This window comes from Pleuronectes platessa, chromosome 11, assembly GCF_947347685.1.
Source record: "Pleuronectes platessa chromosome 11, fPlePla1.1, whole genome shotgun sequence".
In the NCBI taxonomy this organism is placed as follows: domain Eukaryota; kingdom Metazoa; phylum Chordata; class Actinopteri; order Pleuronectiformes; family Pleuronectidae; genus Pleuronectes; species Pleuronectes platessa.
Genome location: NC_070636.1, coordinates 25418601 through 25440991, shown reverse-complemented (window position 1 = coordinate 25440991; position 22391 = coordinate 25418601). Strand labels below are relative to the sequence as shown.

Genomic DNA, 22391 nt, shown 5'->3' with positions numbered 1-22391 from the left:
GGTTGATGACACTTCTAACACGTGACAGATGAAAGAAGAAAAAAAAAAGATCTCTGTGTGAAAAAGCTGTGTCATACACGTAGAAGACACATACGGAGATGTCTAGAGTTTGTGGTGATAAGAGCCGACGATGATGTCAGTGTGTTATCAAGAAAATCACATGATCAGTGGAATTAATACATGACATCCTGCCTCAGCCTTCTGCACCCGCCTGCACCACCTCTCGCCTGAATCATCTTTAGGATTTGTTGCTGTAGAGAACCTCCTACTGGGTTTTGCATTTTTGAGAAACATTTTGCGGGAGTGAGGGTAAAGTCCAGACTCATTTCTCTGGACTTTTTCCACTGATCATGTCTCTGTGGCAAATAGCCAGAGTCGTCAAAGAGGGGAATAGATTTTTTGGGCTTCAGTTTGAAAACCATGTTCAAACTCACAGGTGAACACTATTACTCATGCATTTATTTACTGTGCTGCATGATGATGCACTGGACAGCTTCATCCATTCACATAAAACATTCCTGGTAGAATACCATGTAATAAAAACATTGTAGGTTTGTGCTAATTGCATTTGTAATGTAGTACAGTGAGGGCTATTGTAATATATATAACTGTTGACAACATGAGAAGCAGACATGGTGATCACTGTGATATGTTTAAGAAAGTTAAAATGAATAGGAGTGCCTGAGAGGACAAACTAAAAGTTGAAAATTTGACAAGTGATTTGTATACGTGTAGTGAATTGTTAATGCTTTTTCAAGTATATACTTATATTTCATCTGTGCACTTATGAACAAACATTGAGTTCATTCAGAAAATTCTTTGTTCCAGCCTGTGTGTTGGCCTGGAGAAGGGGCAATACATGAAACCTGAGGCTGAGTGAATGATCCACTGAGTCCTGGACCTGCTAATGTGCAAAAAACACAGGGTTTATTCAGCTGGAGCAGCTGGAAGATGACCTGCACTAACACAGATATCCATTACTCCGACCTTCATCCCCATTACCAATCCAAGCTAATCAGATACAGACTGTATGTTGTCAGCCGGTCATTGCTGCAGGATGCCAGCTATGGGGGTCAAAGGGCTGAGTAGTAATTAAAAGCTCTTTATTTTGATTCCAGGCACCGAAAGATTATGGACTCCAGCTGTTAGCTGGCCACTGGAGGAAGGCAGGTAATATATCTAAGGTACCAAAATACTGCCAAACAGCAAAACACTGAACCCAAAACTGTGAGGTTTCATTTAGCATTACTTTAACTCCCTTGAGTTTGCATTCCCTAATGTTCTACCATGCATGCTAATGAAATTCTTTAAACATTTACTTTATTTTAGTTATCTGGAAAAATACACATGTGAGGGCAATAGACTCATTTGACTTGAACTTCAGACCCGTAGAGTCAAGATTCATACATAGACATTAATGTGATTCAGGTGGTGATGAAATCCTGGAGGAGATTTGGATTTCTTCCTGTGGGTGTCAGGTGATTGACAGGTGGCTAAGCATCACATCATGTACTTCTCATATGATTAATTTGACAGTGACTTCACAGAATTTAAATTTGTTTTTCATGTTGTGTTTAAATAACACATGTTGACATTAGTTTATTAACAATAAATGTATCTCTCTGAGACAGTTTAATATTCTGTATGATTCCTCTCATTGTTTGGAGCAGGCAAATTGCTTATAACCTCAGGACAACCTGGGATGACACCATATCTAAAAATGCGCTGCTGATAAGTCCATCAAAAAATTGGTTTCATATTTAAGCACTGCTAGTCTCTAGTGACTCAATGCCATCTGGCCATGGTTCTTCAGTTGATGGGGTTGTGAAAAGGTTGTTTTATATTATTTTCGAGATTAAATTATGCCTAATGTGCAATTCAATAATATTTGAAATGATGAGAAAATCGAAAAAAAAAAAAGTAAAGTGTTGGGGAACCAAACAACAGTGTGATGACGGAGAAAATCCAATATTTCCAGATTTCTCTGAGCAAAAACAAAGCTGTTAGTCAAACGCAGTGGCTGCCCCTTATTAACTGATTAGAGAACTTAAATCCCATTTACACCTGACATTTTGTGTTTTTTGTGAAAGTTTTTTAGGTTAAATCTGAGGTTTTGTTGATGTGTTTGGCAGTACAATTGGAAATGAACATGACAATTGTGATGTTAATCGTCACCCAACAACTATATGATTGGAAATAATAATCACACATGAATGTTCCAAACCGGTGAGGTTATAGCAGATTGGCAGCGAGCAGCCATTGGACAATTAATAACAGTAGTGGTCTCCTCAGTACTTGCGTTATTTAAGACACCTGGATATGAGTCGCAATGCAAGAAAACACAACCTTAGTGAAAGGATATCATTCTCTTCTATCATTTTTGTTGTGAGGATGTAACTGTAGCTGGACAGAGTGATCAGACCTCAATGTTGACACTGATGACACATATTCATACCAAGCGTTAATGTTATCAAGTTAAATCATACAATTCAGACACAAAACACATTTGCGTGTAAGCATAAATATAAATATAAGAAAAATCTAAATATAAAAAACTGTATACAAATATAATAAACATTCGAAAAGAGAAAAATATATGGTGTTCATACAGTGGAGGCCTACTACTACAATATGCTGGTAATCCTGAAAAAGTTCCCATATTTAATTGATGCTCCAACATCATGCTGATCAGGCTGGATGTTATCATCCTTACACGACATGGTGAAGACTGAGCACACAACTCTCACTTTTGGAGGCAAAATCTTTAACTTTCCTTTCTCATAAATTTCAACATAAACAGAGTTTTTACACTTTGACAAACCTGTATGATCTTGGTGGTGTTTAAACCGATAACCAAAGTTAAAAGTGAAAGTATATGCATGTCAGAGTCACATTTGATCAGGTTTTTTGTATTTATAGCATTTCAAGTAATGCATGGAAATTAAAGACAGCTCTCCAATGTCAGTTTTCTTGCCTTGTCTCTGTGAGAGACTGACAGATGGACAGACAGAAAGAGGGAAATAAAACAAACCTAACACAAGTTTCTGTGACATTGTGAATAGACAAGCAAACTTCCGCTAAAGATCATCCTCTCCATCAAAGCTGGCTGTGTTCATTTGTCTCTAACAGGCCCCCTATATCATTCACAAGCCTGATAACCTCCAACAGGATGAAGTTCTTAAAACAACACACTGTCAGTGTCTCAAACCAACATAGTTGAGCAACAGGCCTTAGAACAGCAGGAGGGAAGCAGGGAGGAGGGGGAAACTTCAAAAGCTTGGTATGTTTACTGAGAGTTCTGTTTCCCTTCCAGTGTTGACTACCACAGACGCACGCACTTTCACAGGGATAAGCGGGGGAGGGGGGGCTATGTCAACTTACCGTAGATGTGACAACTATCTGTGGCTTCTCCATTTCATTGTTTAATTTACTGTCAAATAACACATACTAGTGACAAGAGTGAAACTGCAATTATTCCTGTCAACGAAACTTCATGTTTCTGTTATTTCAGCTCACACACACACACGCAATTTTCCTCCATGAACATTGTCTCACTTTCCACCTCCTCTTTCACACCCTGAACAGAACATCTGTCGTGGATCCCTCGATGTTCAACTTTGATGGAACATTTTCAGCACGAGTGCAAACAAGCACTAATACATAGGGGATCAGGATGAGTTTAAATCAACATAGTAACCGTATTAGGTTACGTAAATCCAAAGACTGCTATACTCACTGGAGATGACCGAGCATAGATAACAATTTCAAAGGAGATGGCAGGCTGCATGTGTGGAGTATTTAAAACAAACTCAGAAAGATGCAGTTACATACAATGTATGCAATGTCCTATTTGGAAAGTGAAGGCAAAGTCGTTGTTTACCTGAGAAAAATTGTGTTGAACTACAATCGTCAACAAAGTTTATCAGCAAAACTGAAATCTCCAATATAATATGATCATAGAAGAAAAGTGATGTTAGTGGAGTTTAAAACCTGTCTTTATTTCCTTTGACAAAAAAAAAAAAGAGATAAACGAAAACAAGAAACAGACCATGGCAATGCTTAACATTTCTCTACATGCGTGCCTGAATCATGTTCCCTTTGGCTTTGGACAGCAGTGCATCAATAAATACACTGCCATAAGTCCAACTAGGTTAACCTAGCTATGCACTTTAATGCCTTGGCTATGGGAGCTGGATAGCCTAAACTTGAGGGCCCTAAAGTGATAGGGAAATTATTTTCCTAACAGCAGAAAACACTGACATTTCAAATAGAATATTACAGAGAAAAAAAGTACCTGTTAAGTCACTAATTGTTAAGTTAACTACTGTTAAACACTGGAAATGCTGAAGCACCAAAAGCTACAGCTAACCCAAAGAAGATAGCAAAATAATGAGGCAAAGACCTACATGAACATTCGTGAGCCAATTCGGTGAAGAGATCATCGAAAGTTGCCTCTGGACCATACTTTGGGCTTTGGTGACCAAACACCGGTACATAATGTTCTCCAAGCTGGCAGTAGCCAGTCACTTACACCTGTAGTGTAGATGAAACGGTACAGTGTCTGCTTCTTCAAGGTCCGACAGACATTCATTGTTGTCGTTGAACGTGTAGTAAGTGTAAATACAGAGGGTCTAAATGCCAGGTTGATTATTTATACAGTTGAAAGAATTCTTAGGCAAGTAAAATAAAATGACAAATCACCCCCCAAAAAACACAACCAACAATGGACCCAGCCAATCACTGATAGACAATTTATTTGTCCAATCACCCAACCCCACCTTGTAGTCGGCATATGTGTTGCTGGGAAATCAGATATTTAAACAATGACATATGTCGTGATGTTATCATGTGGCTCTAAGGTGGCTCTAGCCCATGGCAAACTGGTTCTTAAGAGACATTTAGTTAGAACTAACTTGCAAATGTTTAGCAGCAAAATCAAATGGGGATACAATTGAAGTTTTTTCAAGTTTTCAGACAAGAAAAAATTTTCATAGACAGGTACCACTTGCATCATATTTAATGTTAAGGTGAACATTTGTTCCCTATTTATAAACAGGAGTTCCTTTCATGAAACTTTGATATGTGTAAAATTGTAAAGGGGCCAATAAATAAGCTTATCCTCCATACTCTCATACACACACACATACAGACTCATACACACACTCTGTGCACAAAAAACAGACATGACCAATAAACATTCAGATCGGCATAAAAAGAGAAGCAGCAACTCACATGGAAGGGGATTAGCTGATAAAATTCACATTTACATATGTAACACTGATTTTCATTGCGCTTTCAATGGTTCCAACACCAGTGTTTTTCATTTCTGAACAAAGAGTCTACACGTAAGAATAAAAAAGCTCCACCAGTCTTTCTTGTCTATGTCATCCGTTCATATTTCTGTATGATTTGAAAGTTACGTCCTTTTTGTTTTAAACTGAAGTTACCAACAATTTGAGCAGCCAAGAGTTATATACATATAAGCATTGCAGTTTTTTCTGCTCATCAAAGTTTGTGTCCACGGTCAGGAAAAATTATGTCAGTATTCCCGGGCTTCTTTTAGTTCTATCTGAAACACTTGTTCAGGAGGGTTATCTTCACATTCCAGCCCATTATTAGGTGGTCTTACTGAGTGAAACCGACTCCAGTCCCCTTTGCACAGTATCCAGGGCAGAACATCCACCTTGTAATGTAGCTCCGGAGAAAACTCTGTACTGATTAAATTTGGAGCTCCTGCTCCTTTTCCTCGTGTTATCAGTCTCATCTGATCATCATAACAGCAGTGCTGTGCTGCTAACGTTGGACTGTCATACGACAGCATTGAGCGGATGCAGAATCTGGCTGATGGTTTGTATATGTCCAGGCGTTCCTTGGGTCCACTTGCGTCCCTCCAGCGGTAGGTTTTGTGAAGTTTAGTGTCATGGATGTTGACAGCATTGTAAACAGCCTCAGAGGGATAGGAGCAGGGGCAGCTGGGGAGTTCAGTGAGCACTTGATGCAGGTACTTCTGAAGAAAGTCATTCTTGCAGCTTAGCCACTTCTCACAGCTGTCTACATCTGGAGGGTGGGGATTTTTTTTAAGAGAGGGTTCATCTGTTAGTCTTCCTCAACGAAAAAAACTTTGGTTGCTCTAACAGAAACATACAGTAAAACATGTGCCCAGTTTCACTTGTTTATGATTTTTTTTGATAAATTACCATATACATACAGCGGGTAATGCAATGCTAAGTGCATAATACAACATTTTGGTTTGAAAGGTTATCTAATGACTATAATAAACTAGTGTGTTCAAAAAGAGGGGAGTGCGCAATTAGATGGGAAAAATATTTGAATCTGCTTGAATAAAGGCACTGAATGGCATGTAGGACACAATAAAAGGCTTGGTTCAGCATCTACTCTTGAATACGTGTTTCAAGCTTAGTATCCTTCTTAAGTCAGCATCTTGCAGCTCCCTTCCCTTTTTCTGAGAAAAAGTCATTTGAAACTCACACTCCTGTTCTAAAACATGAAAGGGTGATTTTGAAAGAAAATATGTGAAATTGAAAGTCCTTGTATATTTGCTTTCAACAGTAGATGCCTGGGTTGAGAGGGGAAATTGGAACATGTTCTCCTTCGCTGTTGCTGGCTTTGTTTAAAATAACTATATCGTTCTCTGGCTGCTTCTTAGTGAAGGAAGAACAATAAAATGGAAAGTAAAAGCAATTCAAACATGTTATAATCATCTGTGTTTCATGGTGCCCGTACAGGAGGAATTATAAATATTCATCCAGGCTTACACTCTGTTTTTGACTGAATCTGAGTAATGTTTCATATACCACTCCAAAACACAACCTGTTTAATATCACATGGACACATATATCAATAAATATACAATAAACTAAAACGCCATACATACTTGTGTCCAAGAAATCGGTACTGTTGGTGGTCTGGATGGGTGGCAGGGGAGTCGCTGAAAACACAGTGTCTACATGATACAGGAAAAGAAAGGAAGGTAGTGTGTTAGGGTAGCATCCACAAACAGTAAAGGACACACTGACATTTCACTTACATAGGAATGCTAAATATGTATATGTATAATATGTATATTGCAAAAAGTAAGCGGTATGGCTCTGTTCTGCGACCTCCCTGCCCTTCCAGGTGCATATTTGGAAAGCCTGCAGTAGGGAGAGCACACCTCCCTACCCTTCCATTAGCCTTCATGGAAAGTGAGGCCGGGTTCACACCGGACGCAGAAGCGCGGCGCCATTCTCAAGCATGCAGCCGCCTGGCTGTTCACAGTGGACGCACATTTCTCCTCGTCGGTCAGCCTGCGATTCTGTTTCTCCGCTTGTTGCTGTATGTAACCCGTTCAATAAAGGGTTCGGGGGTAAATGATGATGGTCTTCATAGCCCCCCCAACCCCTCTATTTCTCTCTTTGCTTGTCTGCTTGTAGTGGATGGGCAGATTAGATGGGGAAATTTCATAATGTGAGAAATCTGGGAAATTAAAACTCCAGAACAACATAAGGGGAATCCAAAGTATGGAATGCATGCTTTATCATTTGTGTCATTTATATCGCTTAAAATCATTATTCAGTGTGTTTCCTGGCGCAATACTCTCACGGAGAGTGGAAAAAATAGACTTGACGCCGAAACCATCCGTGCAGAGCGCGAGGCACCCTCGGCGCTGCGCGGTGCATCGCAGGCTATGTGAACAGCACAATTGAGTAACATCGGAGCGAAAAGGAGGCAGCGGCTTATCTTGGCGTTTCGCTGCGCGGGTGGAGGAGGGTTCCGAAGTGGCTTACAATGGAAGCAAGAAGATTCGGCTGGGTAAAGCAGCTTAAATAGCGCACGCAAAATAAACGTTGCCAATTGAATGTATAGGAGGGGATCAGCTGAGCAATCAGGGCTTTCATAGAGATCTGCTGCTGTCAGCTGACGTGTGGGATTGTGGCTTCACTTCACTTCAAGACCTTCCCGAACTAAGGCTTTGCTCAACTTAAACAACTGAGTACAAAAACAAAATGACTGGCTTGTTACAATTCAACCTCATGGAGGGAACAACGTTGCCCTGCAACGAGGTGTTTTATGTGTGTCAGACTTGGATGCAGATGATCTGTTTATAAATCAGCATTCTACATACACACTGCTCATGTGTTTTTGTGTGTGCTTATCGTTTGCAGTAATGGACATAGCCAGGCCAGGTTTAGAGTAAATAGGATTTCATTATTATGTTCATAGTTTACATGTACATATGCATTGACATGCTATTCGATTTTTGCAGCTCATCACAAGGTCTGTTCGTGCAAGTTGCACCTATAGTGCTCTTTCATTATCTTATTTATTTGTAACATGGGCCACTAAGAGTTTAGTCTTAAGTATTCTTTTGGACATTTTTTAGGCTTAGGTATTAGGGCTTCAAATGTAATACAATCAAACATTAAAATAAGGCTGACACCCAATCTTGCAAAGTACTTTCAATTTTGCTGATTAAAACTAAGGAACACAGACTTTACTTGTGTCCCTGCTGTTTCCATTTTAAAAAGGTTAAAAAAATGACTTGCCCCTATACTGCACATATTTCAGTAACTCGATAACTTAACTAAAAAACTTTCCCCACTCTTGTCAGATCTGCAAATACAAGATGGCTGATTTTTAGGTTTTAAATTGATGACTGATGTGGATTAGTATTATGTCATGTTTGAAATCAAAATACCTTCCTTAATAGTGGTCATTAATTAAACAAGTCTTGCCACATCACAGAATTTGTGCTTCTTACCAGTACAACTCTCCAGGTCACAAGTGCGTGACTCAGTCGCAGTGCATGCGTAGCCGCAGGAACGGGTGCGTTTCTGGGTGCCGTGTCCACAAGTAACGCTGCAGGAAGCCCAGTGGCTCCACTCCTCCTCATACTCTGAAAAAACACATGGGGAAAAGATGGATGGAGGGCAGACAGCGCAGAGGGAAGAAAAGCTCAATTATGGACTAATATATTAAGAGTGGGCTTTGAAGTTAGCCTTGAGAATTCCTCGCCCAGCTGGTGTATGCGTGTTATGCAATTAAGGAGCGGCTGAAAAGTGCCAAGTAACGACAGCGTGGGACATCTGAGACATGCTCCTCTGTATTTAAACAACATCTGCAGGAGCGAGGGGTGAGAGCTTCAAAAGAAAGGCAGGGGAGTTGGGGGGCAGTGAGAGTGATAATGGCTTTATGCTAGCATTACTGTTCACTCAGCTTTCGCTGAGAGATTTAAGTGGCAACATTTTATCAACAACAGCTCAGAGATCTGAATTGCATATGTTTGGGCCAAGTCATGGTCAAGTCATCCCCTTGCTAATTATCAGTGAAGAACTACAGCCAGCTGGTGTTTGTGAATGAGGGTGAAAGAATCAGCTAGAGTGTAAGCACATTAAACTGAGTTTGTGTGTAATCAGACTGGTGGAGTTTGCCCTAACACAGACAGTCTGCTGAAGGGGAACAGCCTAACAGTGACAACACTGCACATCCCCCAGCTCTAATACAACCGTGCAATCAAGGGAACTCCACTGTACTGTACATTATGTGTGCAACACATTTTCACCAGCTCTCACAATCACAAGCACGTTTTCTGGTTTAATGGAATTTTTGCATGGTATGGTTCAATTAGTTCTACTTATCATAATTATCCCCAGGACTGTAGTGAGGGATATATGCACATAATGCCCATTTATTTTCATTTTTAAATACAAAATAGTATGGTGGTTTACTCACTTGTTATTGCCCGCGTTATGACAGTTTAGAGTGCAACCTCACATCACCTTGTCCCTTCTCACTTTTGCCTGGCACCTGACCCCTGCTCTCCCGTCTCCTTAGCGTACAGACCTTGCTGATACACACTCTCAAAGTCCCTCTTCCAAGCTGACCTAGTTTATGTGGGTCCCTCTATGCTGTATGAACAGTTCCATGTGATGCAGCAGTTCCTCACTTTAACCTTTTTAACAGCCATAGACAGATAAGCTGTACGATGTAAATGGTAAATGGTTGGTATTTTTATAGTGCTTTTCTAGCCATGATGACCACTCAAAGCACTTTACAGTACAGTTTTCCCTTCACCCATTCGCACACACATTCATACAGTGCATCTATTAGCAGCACTTATTTTTCTATGAGGGTTCAACATCTTGCCCAGGGACACTTCGGCATGCAGATGGGGAAGACTGGGATCAAACAGCCAAACTTCTGGTTGGATGACAGCCGCTCTACCCCTCAGCCACAGATGCCCAGAGACTCTCCTATAGCACCAGCCATAGGCAAGTTTAGCCTCCTTTTTATGGGCGCTTCAGCATTCACAAAATTAGTCTCAGCACCCTTAAATGTATAATAATGTTGCCAGATGTTTTATTTTTTAATGGATATTTTGGGCTGCATTTCAGACGTTTGGGGTTAATGTCAGTCCATCTTTGAGTTTGACATATATTGAATTAATAAAGTGCTCTTGATTGGATGCTTTAATTTCACGTAATGAGTCAAAATCGTCCTCTTACATTCACCTTCTCTCCACTGCTCCGCTTTGTGTGTGTGTGTGTGTGTGTGGCCTCTGCTCTTAGTGAAGAGAGAGAGAAGCTAATAGGATCTAAATCATACTAAGAAATAAAACAAGTGCACATACAATCCGATGGTTGGGGAAAGTTAGAAACTTTGCAAATGATGTCATCAAAGATTGAGTGCAGGAGCATTTAAACGCACACCAACAGGGATGAAGATCCATCCCTCTTTCAATCATCCCGCAAAAAAAAAAACAAAGGTTGCAAATGGTAAATGGTGTCTACTTTTTTATCAGTTATTAAGATTCACAACATGCCTGTGTGAAGTTTGATGAGCTCAATCAGGCTTAATTCGTAAGACATCGTCATTAGCAGATTGCTATTATAAGGGGGATTTGCCAGGTAGGAAGAGAGACTGCATCTCTGTTGCACAAAGTGAAAGTGTGTGAACAGAGCAAAGCTCCCTGGTCTGAACTAGACAAAAACACTTTGTACTGGGTGATAGATGGCAAGTCTCGTGGCTCCAATCTGTGCTTATCTGGGATCATTGAATAAAATGTGTAGGTCAACCTGATGACCAAATGGTTAGGGCTATAGACATGACAGTTCCCCAAGAGCGAAGCCAAACAAATCCATCAATCACTGAGGTGTACATTTTTCTGATAAGCTTTGTTTCATTAGGTATGGGATACTAGTGAAAAAACGTAATGACTAAGACCGACTTAATTGGTTAATAGATAGATAAAAAGATAGATAGTGTGGGCCATACTGCCTGTGTTAGCAGTCCGTGATTACTGCGCTGTGGCTGTGTGGCGTCTCGCTGGTGTCTGTTGTTCACAAAGGCTCTGTTTCAGCAACATGCCTGCAGAGGAGTTGCAATGTGAGTTTTCTGGCATGGCTATTGTAATTCCTCAAATAAAAGCATAGCTATATATGCAACTAAATGCATCTTCCTATCCTGTAATAATAAAAGCCTTGTTAAAATAAATATATCAACAGAAACACGAGAGGGGTGTTACTTTGAAAGGGGTACAGGAAGTTATTGATGTTGTGATATTCAAGATATAGACATTGATACAGTCCATACAACTGTGAACTGCGCGTGGTACGTTGACAAAATAGGAGACCTCAATTCTATAGAAAAGCCGCGGCGCTCACGCGGCCAGTGTGGCCCGGCAATAGGGTGCATACAACATATGCATATTTTCCCTGAACAGCAGACCTTACTGATTATCACTCCCAAACATTCCCAAAAATATACTTAATGAAAAATAAACAAAAATGTATCTACTGTCAGTAGATTGTATCTTTATTAAGGCTCTATAGATTACCATACTTTTCATTTTTCAAACAACTGAACAAAGCTGTCCAGTCAACTGGTTCATATTAAGGTATCCTGTCTGAGTGTGAGTGTGCATGTTTGTGTGCATGTGTGTGGTGTCTGCCATATTTACGTGGTGGGCCATGAGGGACTAGACCCTATCATAAAAACTGTCAGTCACACTGTCTGACAGACAGACGGAGTGTGACTGTGTCTGTGTGTGTCTATGTGCCCATATTGCCTTACTCTCAGCCAATATGAAGCTGAAACAGACTGACAGTGCAATACTGAGATTTTTTTGGGGGCTTTCACCCACATCTTGTGGCCTTCCTTATCAGAGAGAGTTTGTGATGATGATGATGATGATGATTAAACCCCAAATGTCAAGCTATGAGACTGGCTCATACTCAGACGTTTACAAACCTTCCACCTCCTACAATTTCCAAACTGAGCCAAAATCATGTAATGAGGCATCAGAAAATTTGAGTTTAACACGTATAAGTTTATTGTAATACATATTTTCACTATACCGTCCAGCCTAATGTTAAGTAAATATGTAATATGGCAGGAAAAACTACATTCTTACCATAGTTATCCTTGGCTTGCCAGTCTTTGTTCCAGTGACCACCTCCATCCCCCCCAACTCCACTGAGGATGAGCTCATCTGGGTCATAGTTGTAGTCCTCAGACTGCCCCTCTGAACTGGCTCTTCCCAGCCCATTCTCCGACTGCTCCGGGTACTCCCAGAAGAGTGGCCAGAATAGCTTCTTGTTGCTGTTGGCCCACTCTGAGGAGGACAATGACCAGTCATTACGCTGACCCTCCTTGGCCAGGTCCATCTCCACCTCCATCCCAGTCTGGCTGTCGTCCACCACCTCGATGGTCACCTGGGAGAGACACAAAATATTTAGAGCCGTTAATGCAGTGTGTGACACCTTATACACCTGGTGTTATTAACATGTGTTTTTTTGTGATTGGATTACAAGAGGACAGCTCTGATGAAGGACCTCTGACTCAGTTGACGTCCTCTGACCTGCTGCAGTTCCACTATGAACTAAACCTATTGTGACTCATCTTTGTCCATAAGCTGACTGATACTTTTCTTAAATTGGTGAAATCTTTCATCACTGCAGCTGCGAGAGATTCATTCAGCGCCTCCTGACTCCTCTCTCTTATGCCGACACAGACACACACTAACAGGGCGTTTGTAAGCAGTTGCACTTTATTGGATTTGCAGAGTTTGCACATGGGATATGTGCACACTTAAAAAAAGTTCATCTTTATTGATGGTTGATACATTTATTGTCCTTTTTAAATCTGTGCTGGTAGGTTCTGTGATGGCCACATGGTTCCACCTGCAAAAGAGGGACATGAGAGTTAATGTGCATTTGTGGTAACTGAACGCTAAGATGTGACTAATATCATATGTTGTGCAAGTGTGTGTTAGTATATTGGGAAGGGTAAAGTGTGTGTTTGTGTGTGTGTAATGGTACTCACCAGTCTCTTTTGTCTCCAGGGTGTTCGGGCAAAAGGCCTCCCCAGGAAACAAGCACCATTTTTATAGTTCCGGGGGCATCCAAGTGGTGATTAGTGTGGGTGTGGGAAGATTAGTGTATGTGATTATTGTAATGTGCTGGAATTGGGGATGAGGGGGTGACTGTAAATAAATGTGTGTGGGGGTGTGTATATAGGAGAATGGTGGGTATAATGATAAAAGAAAAGTGTTGTCAAAAGGAGAGCATGTCAGTATGGGAAATGGTTTCTCCCTCCTTAACTAGGCACCCTAGATAAGGGGCCATTTTGTTATCAGTGGGGAGAGTGTTTTCCTGTGTGGTTGCTGCATGAGTTGGAGGACGTGTGCCATGTTGCCTGAGAGACCACAATAAACCTGTCTGTGACACGCAACTATCCTGCCTTGGTCTTCTTTTGCTGTACGGTCCAGCCGTAAGTGTGGTCGTCCTAACAAGTGAGCCAATTTCTCAGGATGGATGTCAATACCAGGTCTGAACAGGGTCTATGCTTGTAGAATGCAGTGACTATGCACAAACTATTCGTACGACATCATCTCAACTCATACACTCAACAACTCACTTCAGAGGCATAACATTAAATTGCTACAGTAACCATCCACCTCAGCAAACAGCAAGATCATCAAGCTAAATTGCTGCTCTAATTTTCTTAAATAGTTAATTGCCGTAAATGACCCTATACAGCAATTCAAATAAAACTGTCAAACCTCAACACTAACAATATCGCCTATGTGCAGTTATAGTAGACTTCATCAGATCATCAGAAGCAGTCGAAATAGTGTGAAACTCAATGCTAGAGAAGATGAAGCAGCCACTCATCTGTTGTCGTACAGTCTCTCTGGTCAGACCGTCTGAACTCCAACTGAGTTTTCACTAGTCTCTAGAGCTTAACACTTAATGATAGTCAAGATTGGGTTTAAAAGCTGCACGAAGGATTTTTAGCAAAATCAGTGTGTTGATTATAAAATGACTAAATTTCAAATATCCCAGTAAACTAAAATTGTATTCTGTAAGACAAAGAATGTTAAATTACAAAGGTGTTGGCTGAGAGGCTGTCTGATATGATGAGGTGCATGATGAAACCTGTTTATTTAAAGATCAGATTAAAGTACTCTCCCATTTTATGAAAGAGGGGTATTGTGCAGTGGAGGAAGGGACTGAGAGGGTGGATGAAAAATGTAACGAGATAGAAAGATGATGTGATAGCCAATTCTGACTATAACACACACACACACGTCTTGACAAAACCCAGGTTGTTTATGTTTCCAACTGCAACTGTTTATGAAGAAAACGTAGACAAAGATACAAACGAGATGCTGAATAGCATGTAACAGAGAGGATGGGGGTACTTTGAGGAAAGTGACGTGTTTTCTGTACATTATATGTACATGTATAATACGTATGTCTCTTAACAGCGGGAGTGGTATCGTGCCAGGAAAATGGTTTGAAGGGGTTATGCTTTGGGAGTAACATGCAATACACCATTCAGAGTGCCAACTCCATTCCCTTGAAAAGGCAGGTAAGGGTGCACTGTGTTGTACTGCTCCGAGCAGATCATCTGTGAGTGTATGCACACATTATTTTGATAATTTGAAATACTGCATCATAAACTTCAGACCAGGTTTTGGTGGTCATAATTGGAATCAATTTCTACTGCCTGGAATCTGCAAAACACTAAACACACTTGTATACACTAGACACAGAATTATATCAAGATGTCACTTCCTTGCAATTCCTAAGCACCTCTGAGCCAATTGGTTAAACACAGCCATCAGCTGCGTTAACACATGATTGCTTAATTGTAGACACACCAATCAGGTTTAAGCACCATACAAATGCAGCAGCCGAGTTCACCTGTCTTCAACCAAAATGGAGCTTGTGCTCAAAAAAGAAGAAGAGTGAGAGTGAGAGGGGGAATCCACGGAGGAGGAGAAGGCTGCGGCTGCAGCATGAGTATGTGGAGGTATGTATTGTTCAATTTAGCACTGTGATGTTGCATACTGCACACGTTACCTTTATAATGTAAATGTACTGTAAACCAGACCTATCCCAGACTACACAATCTTGTCTTTCTCTGTATTTCTGAGACTTTTACAGATGGATGCTGAGGAGATCCCGCATGAATTCATATACATACACTACCGTTAAAAAGTTTGGGGTCACCAAGACAATTTCGCGTTTTCCATGAAAACTCACTTTTATTTATCAAATGAGTTGCAAAATGAACAGAAAATACAGTCAAGACATTGACAAGGTTAGAAATAATGATTTTTATTTGAAATATTAATTTTTTTCCTCAAACTTTGCTTTTGTCACAGAATGCTCCATTTGCAGCAATCACAGCCTTGCAGACCTTTGGCATTCTAGCTGTTCATTTGTTGAGGTAATCTGTAGAAATTTCACCCCACGCTTCCTGAAGCACCTCCCACAAGTTGGATTGGCTTGATGGGCACTTCTTGCGTACCATACGGTCAAGCTGCTCCCAGAACAGCCCAATGGGGTTGAGATCTAGTGACTGCGCTGGCCACTCCATTACAGACAGCAAACCGGCTGCCTGCTTCTTCCCTAAATAGTTCTTGCATCATTTGGAGGTGTGCGTTGGGTCATTGTCCTGTTGTAGGAGGACATTTGCTCCAATCAAGCGCTGTCCACAGGGTATGGCATTGCATTGCAAAATGGAGTGATAGCCTTCCTTATTTAAAATCTCTTTTACCTTGTACAAATCTCCCACTTTACCAGCACCAAAGCAGCCAAAGATCATCACATGACCTCCACCATGCTTGACAGATGACGTCAGGCACTTTTCCAGCATCTTTTCACCTGTTCTGCATCTCACAAATGTGTGATCCAAACACCTCAAACTTTGATTTGTCTGTCCATAACACTTTTTCCAATCTTCTTCTGTTATGTCTGTGTTCCTTGACCATATCAATCTTTTATTTTTATTGGCCAGTCTCAGATATGGCTTTTTCTTTGCCACTCTGCCTATAAGGCCAGCATCCCGGAGTCGCCTCTTCACTGCAGACGTTGACACTGGCGTTTTGCGGGTACCATTTAAAGAAGCTACCAGTTGAGGACCTGTGAGGGGTCAATTTCTCAAACTAGAGACTCTAATATACTTGTCTTCTTGCTGAGTTGTGCACCAGGGCCTCCCACTTCTCTGGTTAGAGCCCGTTTATGCTGTTCTCTGAAGGGAGTAGTTGAAAAATAAGGAAATTTCTAAGTGAACCCAAACTTTTGAACGGTAGTGTAGATGAGGCAGGTTTCAACCTGACAAAAGCAAGAAGGAGAGGCAGAAATATCATTGGCCACGGGCCTATAATCAATGTCCCAGGGCAACTTGGGGATTACATCACCCTTTCGCTGCCACTACACAGAATGGGCTCTCCTCCGTCACACCAATATGGGCCCTTACAACACACCTCACATCCTCACATATTTGGACCGATTGCACAACATCGTCACAGCAGTTAACCACATACACCAGATGCAATACATTGTCATCTGGGACAATGTGTCATTCCACCGCTCTGCTCTGGTCCAGAACTGGTTTCAACACCATCCACAGTTTACAGTACTATACCTTCCACCATACTCTCCGCTTCTAAACCCAATCAAAGAGTTTTTCTCAGCACGGCGGTGGAGGGTTTACGATCTCCGGCCCCAGGTTCAGCCCCCTCATTGAAACCTGTCCTGGATACAGAATTTTCTTCTAGTCTGATATTTGCTGAGCTTACAGTGTAATGCACACTCCTGTAGTAGCATGAAAACTGGGACATTTGGGAATATGGAGAAAAATAAATTATATTTTCATCAGTCTGCAGCATTGCTCTTGTGTAGAGTTTGGTGATTTCATTGTCTATTTGCACTTTCTCTGTGTACTTCACTTACAGTACTTTAATCACTGAGAACTGGAATTGCTAAAAGTGTTTTAGGTTAGCAACAGTAGTGTGTAACTGACTCAAACTGAATTAAGTCATATGAAGCGTGTGTGTTTCATATGGTAACAAAATATGTTTTTGCTAAATTTGTGTATAGTTTTTACAAGAGTATTTCATTTTGCAAAGGATCTGAGGTGTTCTGCTGATTGGGTGTGTGGTTGTGCTGATTGTGTGTAGTGTTTTGAAACACTGGGCACTGTTTTGAAAATCCTGCTTAAGCAATTGAGAAAAACTGTAATGTGGGAGCTGGACATGATAATGATAACTTTGTCACAATGAAACTTGCAAAGACAGTTGCGTCATATTTGGTGCTGATTTCTACTGCTTGGCACCAGGAGTAAGATAGGACAATATCAATTCAAGCATCTTGTATATGTACTGTAATATGAGTTAAACTGTTCTACTCTCAACTGAATCCAGGAGGGGACGAGGGTACACTCAGTCAGAAACAATAAGTAATACATCATACCTGAATAAGTGACCTCATGGAATTCCTCATCAAGTCTAACAAATTATGTAACACATTTGCTAATGCATTCGTATGGCCTCACAGTCAAAAGTGAAAAAGATACTTTTTGACCTTTTATATTTGTCATGTATTTTATATTTCCACTTTCCCCACATTTCCTTTCTTTTTTAAATCTTATGTAGATGTCTGAGTCTCATGGATGGCTTGGAGCCCCCAACTGTTAAGGGTCCTGTTTATGGTAACTTAAGAAGCTGTCCTGATTCAAACCAGCTGTACAGAGTGATGGGATGTGTGGAGGGAGAGAAAGACCGATGGAGTGGAGAGAGAAACTGAAGAGAGAGTCATCAAGGGCTAAGTCACCCACACCTCCTGTGATCAGTTTCTCTACACTTTACAGATTATATGAACCCATCCAGCTATGAGAACAGTGACCTAACCTCTTTCCAATGATACAATAACTTCAAGAAATTCTGACCTCCCCCACATTGCCTACCTGGATATTAGGGTTCTGTGAACTTATGTCTGCATTGGACAGCTCTGGGAAGTTCCTTAGGTCCAGGATGAATGGATCAGTGTCCTCCTCAGGTTCAGGAGGGGGAAGGACACCCTGGTGAAGGTGCTGTGACCAACGGTGTCTGGACCTGTGTGAAGAGGGACTGGAGGGCAGAGTCTGGAGCAGGTTCTCTTGTTGCAGCTCTTGAAGAGTCTGATGATCATCGCCATGGCTTTGCTTTGCTATCACCTGGGAGCAGATAGTCATTTTAAAAATATCCTCAGATTAGATTCAACATCACTGTAGTTGCACAAGTAATGAGCAATATAAATAAACAATGACCATTTATTGTTTGACCTAGCAGCACACACAAATAATGTATGTGTGGGTTAGAACATTGTCAAAATGCCCCTGGTCAGAAACTATATAGTTAAATACAGTCAGTTCACTGTATTTTTGCCCAAACTATTATACACTCAAGACAGATTTGATGTGAAACCCAAGGAATGAACATCAAGCTTGATATCGGCATGTTCGCCCACACATTTAAGTTGCAATTTTGGTTGTGCGAGCAAGGGTTTGTTGGTGGGTGTATGGGATGTTTCTGACACTACATTGGAGGTTTCTCTTCTTCCTGACTCCTGTCATTTTATATGAAAACATATAGCTGTCATTCAGATATCCTGCAAACTGGAAAGTGGCTTGGGAATAGTTTTGCCTCACACCTCTGGATGGATTCTGAGTGTCAGGTTCATTTCTGAAAACGCTTTGAGGATGATGAATCTGTTACCAGGCCCTTTATCTCTCCTCTTTTAGCCAGGCAAGCATAATGGTTCCAGACATGAGAATGGACAGCAATTTATATTACATTTCTGTATTTATATAGCGCCTTCCTGGTCTTGATGACCACTCAAGGCGCTTTACAGTTCAGTTTTACATTCACCCATTCACACACACATCTTCATACTGTGTATCTATGTGCAGCACTCTTCTCTATGAGAAGAATAACTTCTTGAACAGACATCTATGGTTCTAGAGTTAATCCTGATGATTTTGGTGGTCAACTCATTTTTCTTCATCCTCAGCTGCACTTTGTGTTTACTCCTAAGTACCAGAGGGTAGCACATTTACATACTAAACTTAGATGATGGCAATGGTATTAGCATTACCATCAACAATACAATACAATGTTGATAAAATTCTCCAGAACTTTAACATATTCATATTAATGTCATATTCATATGAATATACTTGAACAGTATATTTAATAAGGTCATCAGGAGATTACATATCCCTCCGACATCGACATGGGTGTTGAATATTGAGTGATCCAGTAATTCAGTGCTAGTCAAGTGAATCCCTTCATATACATGCCGTGTATACAGGATTCTGTGTGCTATATTTTATTTGCTGACTGTTAAAAAATTCAGAGTTAAAAGTCTACTCTTAATTTGACCAAGTCAAAAAGCATGGCCTTATTTTAGCTTATGTTAGCTGTAGCTTTTTAAACAAGGATGATGTGTTTATGCATTTCAAAAGATTCATATCAGACATCACAAGGAAGTAGCTTTTCTGGATGTTATAGGTGCTGCCTAATACATGTCCCAATATCCTATTTTGTGTTGCTTTTGCTGCCAGATAGTTTTAGGACAAAATCTGCAAAGATTGGAGAAAGCAGCAAATAAATGGAACTATTTACATTGCTGTGGTCTCATTCACCCTTTCTAAAATGTATAAATAATACTGACACAAACATTCAACACATACTTTTAGCGATATCTTTTAGTAGTTGTTGTTAACCTCTTTTATAGGCCCAGTCAACTAAATCTGCTTATTTTTTCCATTCCTAGCATTTCTGGGGTGGAATAAATTCAATTTATTTTTAAATGTAATCGTGTTCTCATTGGTCCCAGATAAAACTAAAAGGAGAAAAAAATACAGATAATATTCCTGTTTCTAAATTAATTTAAAAAACAAAATCAATGGATAGGATCAAACATAATTTGAGTGTGAATAATGTGCAAAAAAGTAAATGTGAGGAAATGTGAATAAGTCCTGCTTACTTTTAGCCCTTTCTCTATGAGCACAGCCACCAGGGGCAATTTGGGTCTCAGTATCTTACCCTGGCATGTGGACGAATGTGTTTGAATCACCAACCCTCTGGTTGGGTCTAGAGGAGGACCCCGCTCTAACCCCTGAGCTACAGCTGCCCCATTACACAATCAAACTTAAAGACAGACACAGAGGGATGAGATTTTTGAGAGATAAATTTAGTTTGTGATTTTCCTCTCTGCCCTATTTCTCTTTTAGTGGTAACACCATTAGACCTATGGGTATTACTATTATTAATAGCATACAGTTACACAAATGCTCCTTGTCCTTGATCCTTGTTGAGGCAATATATCACCAAGTGTTTACTATACTACCATGAGATAATGCATTTTGTGACTTGATGACTAACAAATTAATTGAGTGAAAATGGATAGAATTGAAATGAATTGGATGCAGCACAATGTATGATAGGCCTACTGTTTGGAGAGTGATTACTGCCTTAGGGGCAATTTTAATTAGTCAGAGTTTAAAAATGTAACCAACATCCATCCATTTGTAAAAAGTTGCATATTATGAAAAAACTAAAGTTACATCACACCATCTACAATGCTTATTAAAGTTTTATGAAACTCAACATTAAATGCAACTCTGATAGCCTTTATTGATCATCAAGGACTTTTAACCTGAAATCAAAGTTTGGATCATAACGTGGCAATATGATATCAACATTTTATCACAACCTTTAAGTTGTTAAAGTTTCCCCACGCTTATCTTTACCCCCGGGACATGTTGTGGACAACAGGGAGGATAGTAGAGTAGTTTACCTTAGCAGGAGACGCTGAAGTGTGTCTGTCTCTGACTGAAGTCCTCTGTAATTTGGTGGGAAATCCGCTGACCGACAACACAGTGACCAGCAGCAGCCACAGATGCGACACTTTCAGCCGATGCATCTTCCCTGGAACTCTGAGCTGATCTTCTCCAAAAAGACAGGATGTGGACACCTTCAGACTCAGTCCTCAGCAACAAGAGCAGTGTTCAAACCATGTCAGTGAGCTGAGAGGAAAATAAAACACTAAAACAGTACGCGTGTGCGTCCTCTCCGTGCGCTCTGTGCCGAGTGGCTTGCTCCCTAAGTAATCCTCGGCATCCGATCTCTAAAATTGTTACGTTCATTGATACTATGAAAGGGACGTTAAGTGAAACGATTGTCAGTCGTCTAATGCAACCTCCAACCCACTGAGCGAAAAGAAAAGTACGTCCACCTCTGATGAAGTGACACACAGTCAGTTACACTGCAGCTTAAAGGAGAAACCCTCCCCTAACCCATGGATGACGCAACAGAGGGAGGGAAAAAAAGTCACATATAAACAAAATAACTGTAGTAAAAAATAAAAAGGTTAATCAAATGAGCAGTCAGTCGAATAAAAACAAGCAAAATAAATGTAATATTTTCAAAGACCTTGACCTTGAATTATTAACCTCCTTTGGTAGTAATAATGCATTTTCCACAATTACATAAATTAAATTAACAATTTTAAAAATATATTTGAATCAATAAAATGTTGTTTTAATCAGGGAGGTAGTACAATTAACAGAAAAATCAAGTTCATCCAAAATGAGTAGTTTAATAAAGGAAATTTAGATCGACCAAAAAGAAATGGGGTGGTCTGAAAAAAACAGTATTATTATCATTAAATTAATTAAAAGCAACAAACAAGACGCTGTCAGTTCATTGTTCTATAGAGACTTGCATAATTTATTTCATATCAAGTTGGACTTCTGATAGTCTTTGCTTCAGCCTAAAACCCCAAACACTTGATCGAAACTTTGGAGACAACTCTGGTCGGACTCTACTTTGTGGACATTGACTTTATAACCATATTCAGTCTTTGTTGCTAGTTTTACATTGAACCTTAAAACCACCTTTTGCCTCTGCTCCCCTTCTCAGTCCAAACACCAACCTTAACATGTACTTTGATAACATGTTTTGTATGAGTACTATTTTGAGCATGGACCTTACACCTAACTCCTTCCAAACACAGTTCTAGAAGACCTGTGGTGAGGTGGAGGAGACACAGAGG

General features: G+C 40.3%; 1 protein-coding gene across 1 annotated transcript; it reads right to left on the bottom strand.

Moving 5' to 3' along the window:
* Positions 1-4737: 4737 nt before the first annotated feature.
* ism2a (isthmin 2a) lies at positions 4738-21617 on the bottom strand. Its single transcript, XM_053434919.1, has 6 exons — positions 21135-21617; positions 18259-18507; positions 12413-12713; positions 8762-8896; positions 6896-6964; positions 4738-6057 (listed from the first exon to the last, which is right to left on the bottom strand). The coding sequence occupies exons 1-6, from the start codon at positions 21258-21260 to the stop codon at positions 5540-5542; spliced, it is 1398 nt and encodes a 465-aa protein (XP_053290894.1). The 5' UTR covers positions 21261-21617; the 3' UTR covers positions 4738-5539.
* Positions 21618-22391: the final 774 nt, after the last annotated feature.

What these genes read in the sequence shown, in the direction of transcription:
- ism2a (XM_053434919.1), bottom strand. Translation starts at nt 21,260, where the DNA reads ATGCATCGGCTGAAAGTGTCGCATCTGTGGCTGCTGCTGGTCACTGTG. An exon ending in CTTCAGCGTCTCCTGCTAAG is followed by an intron (nt 18,508 to 21,134) that starts GTAAACTACTCT and finishes ATCTGCTCCCAG; the next exon opens with GTGATAGCAAAGCAAAGCCA. An exon ending in TGACCTGGAGAGTTGTACTG is followed by an intron (nt 6,965 to 8,761) that starts GTAAGAAGCACA and finishes TGTATCATGTAG; the next exon opens with ACACTGTGTTTTCAGCGACT.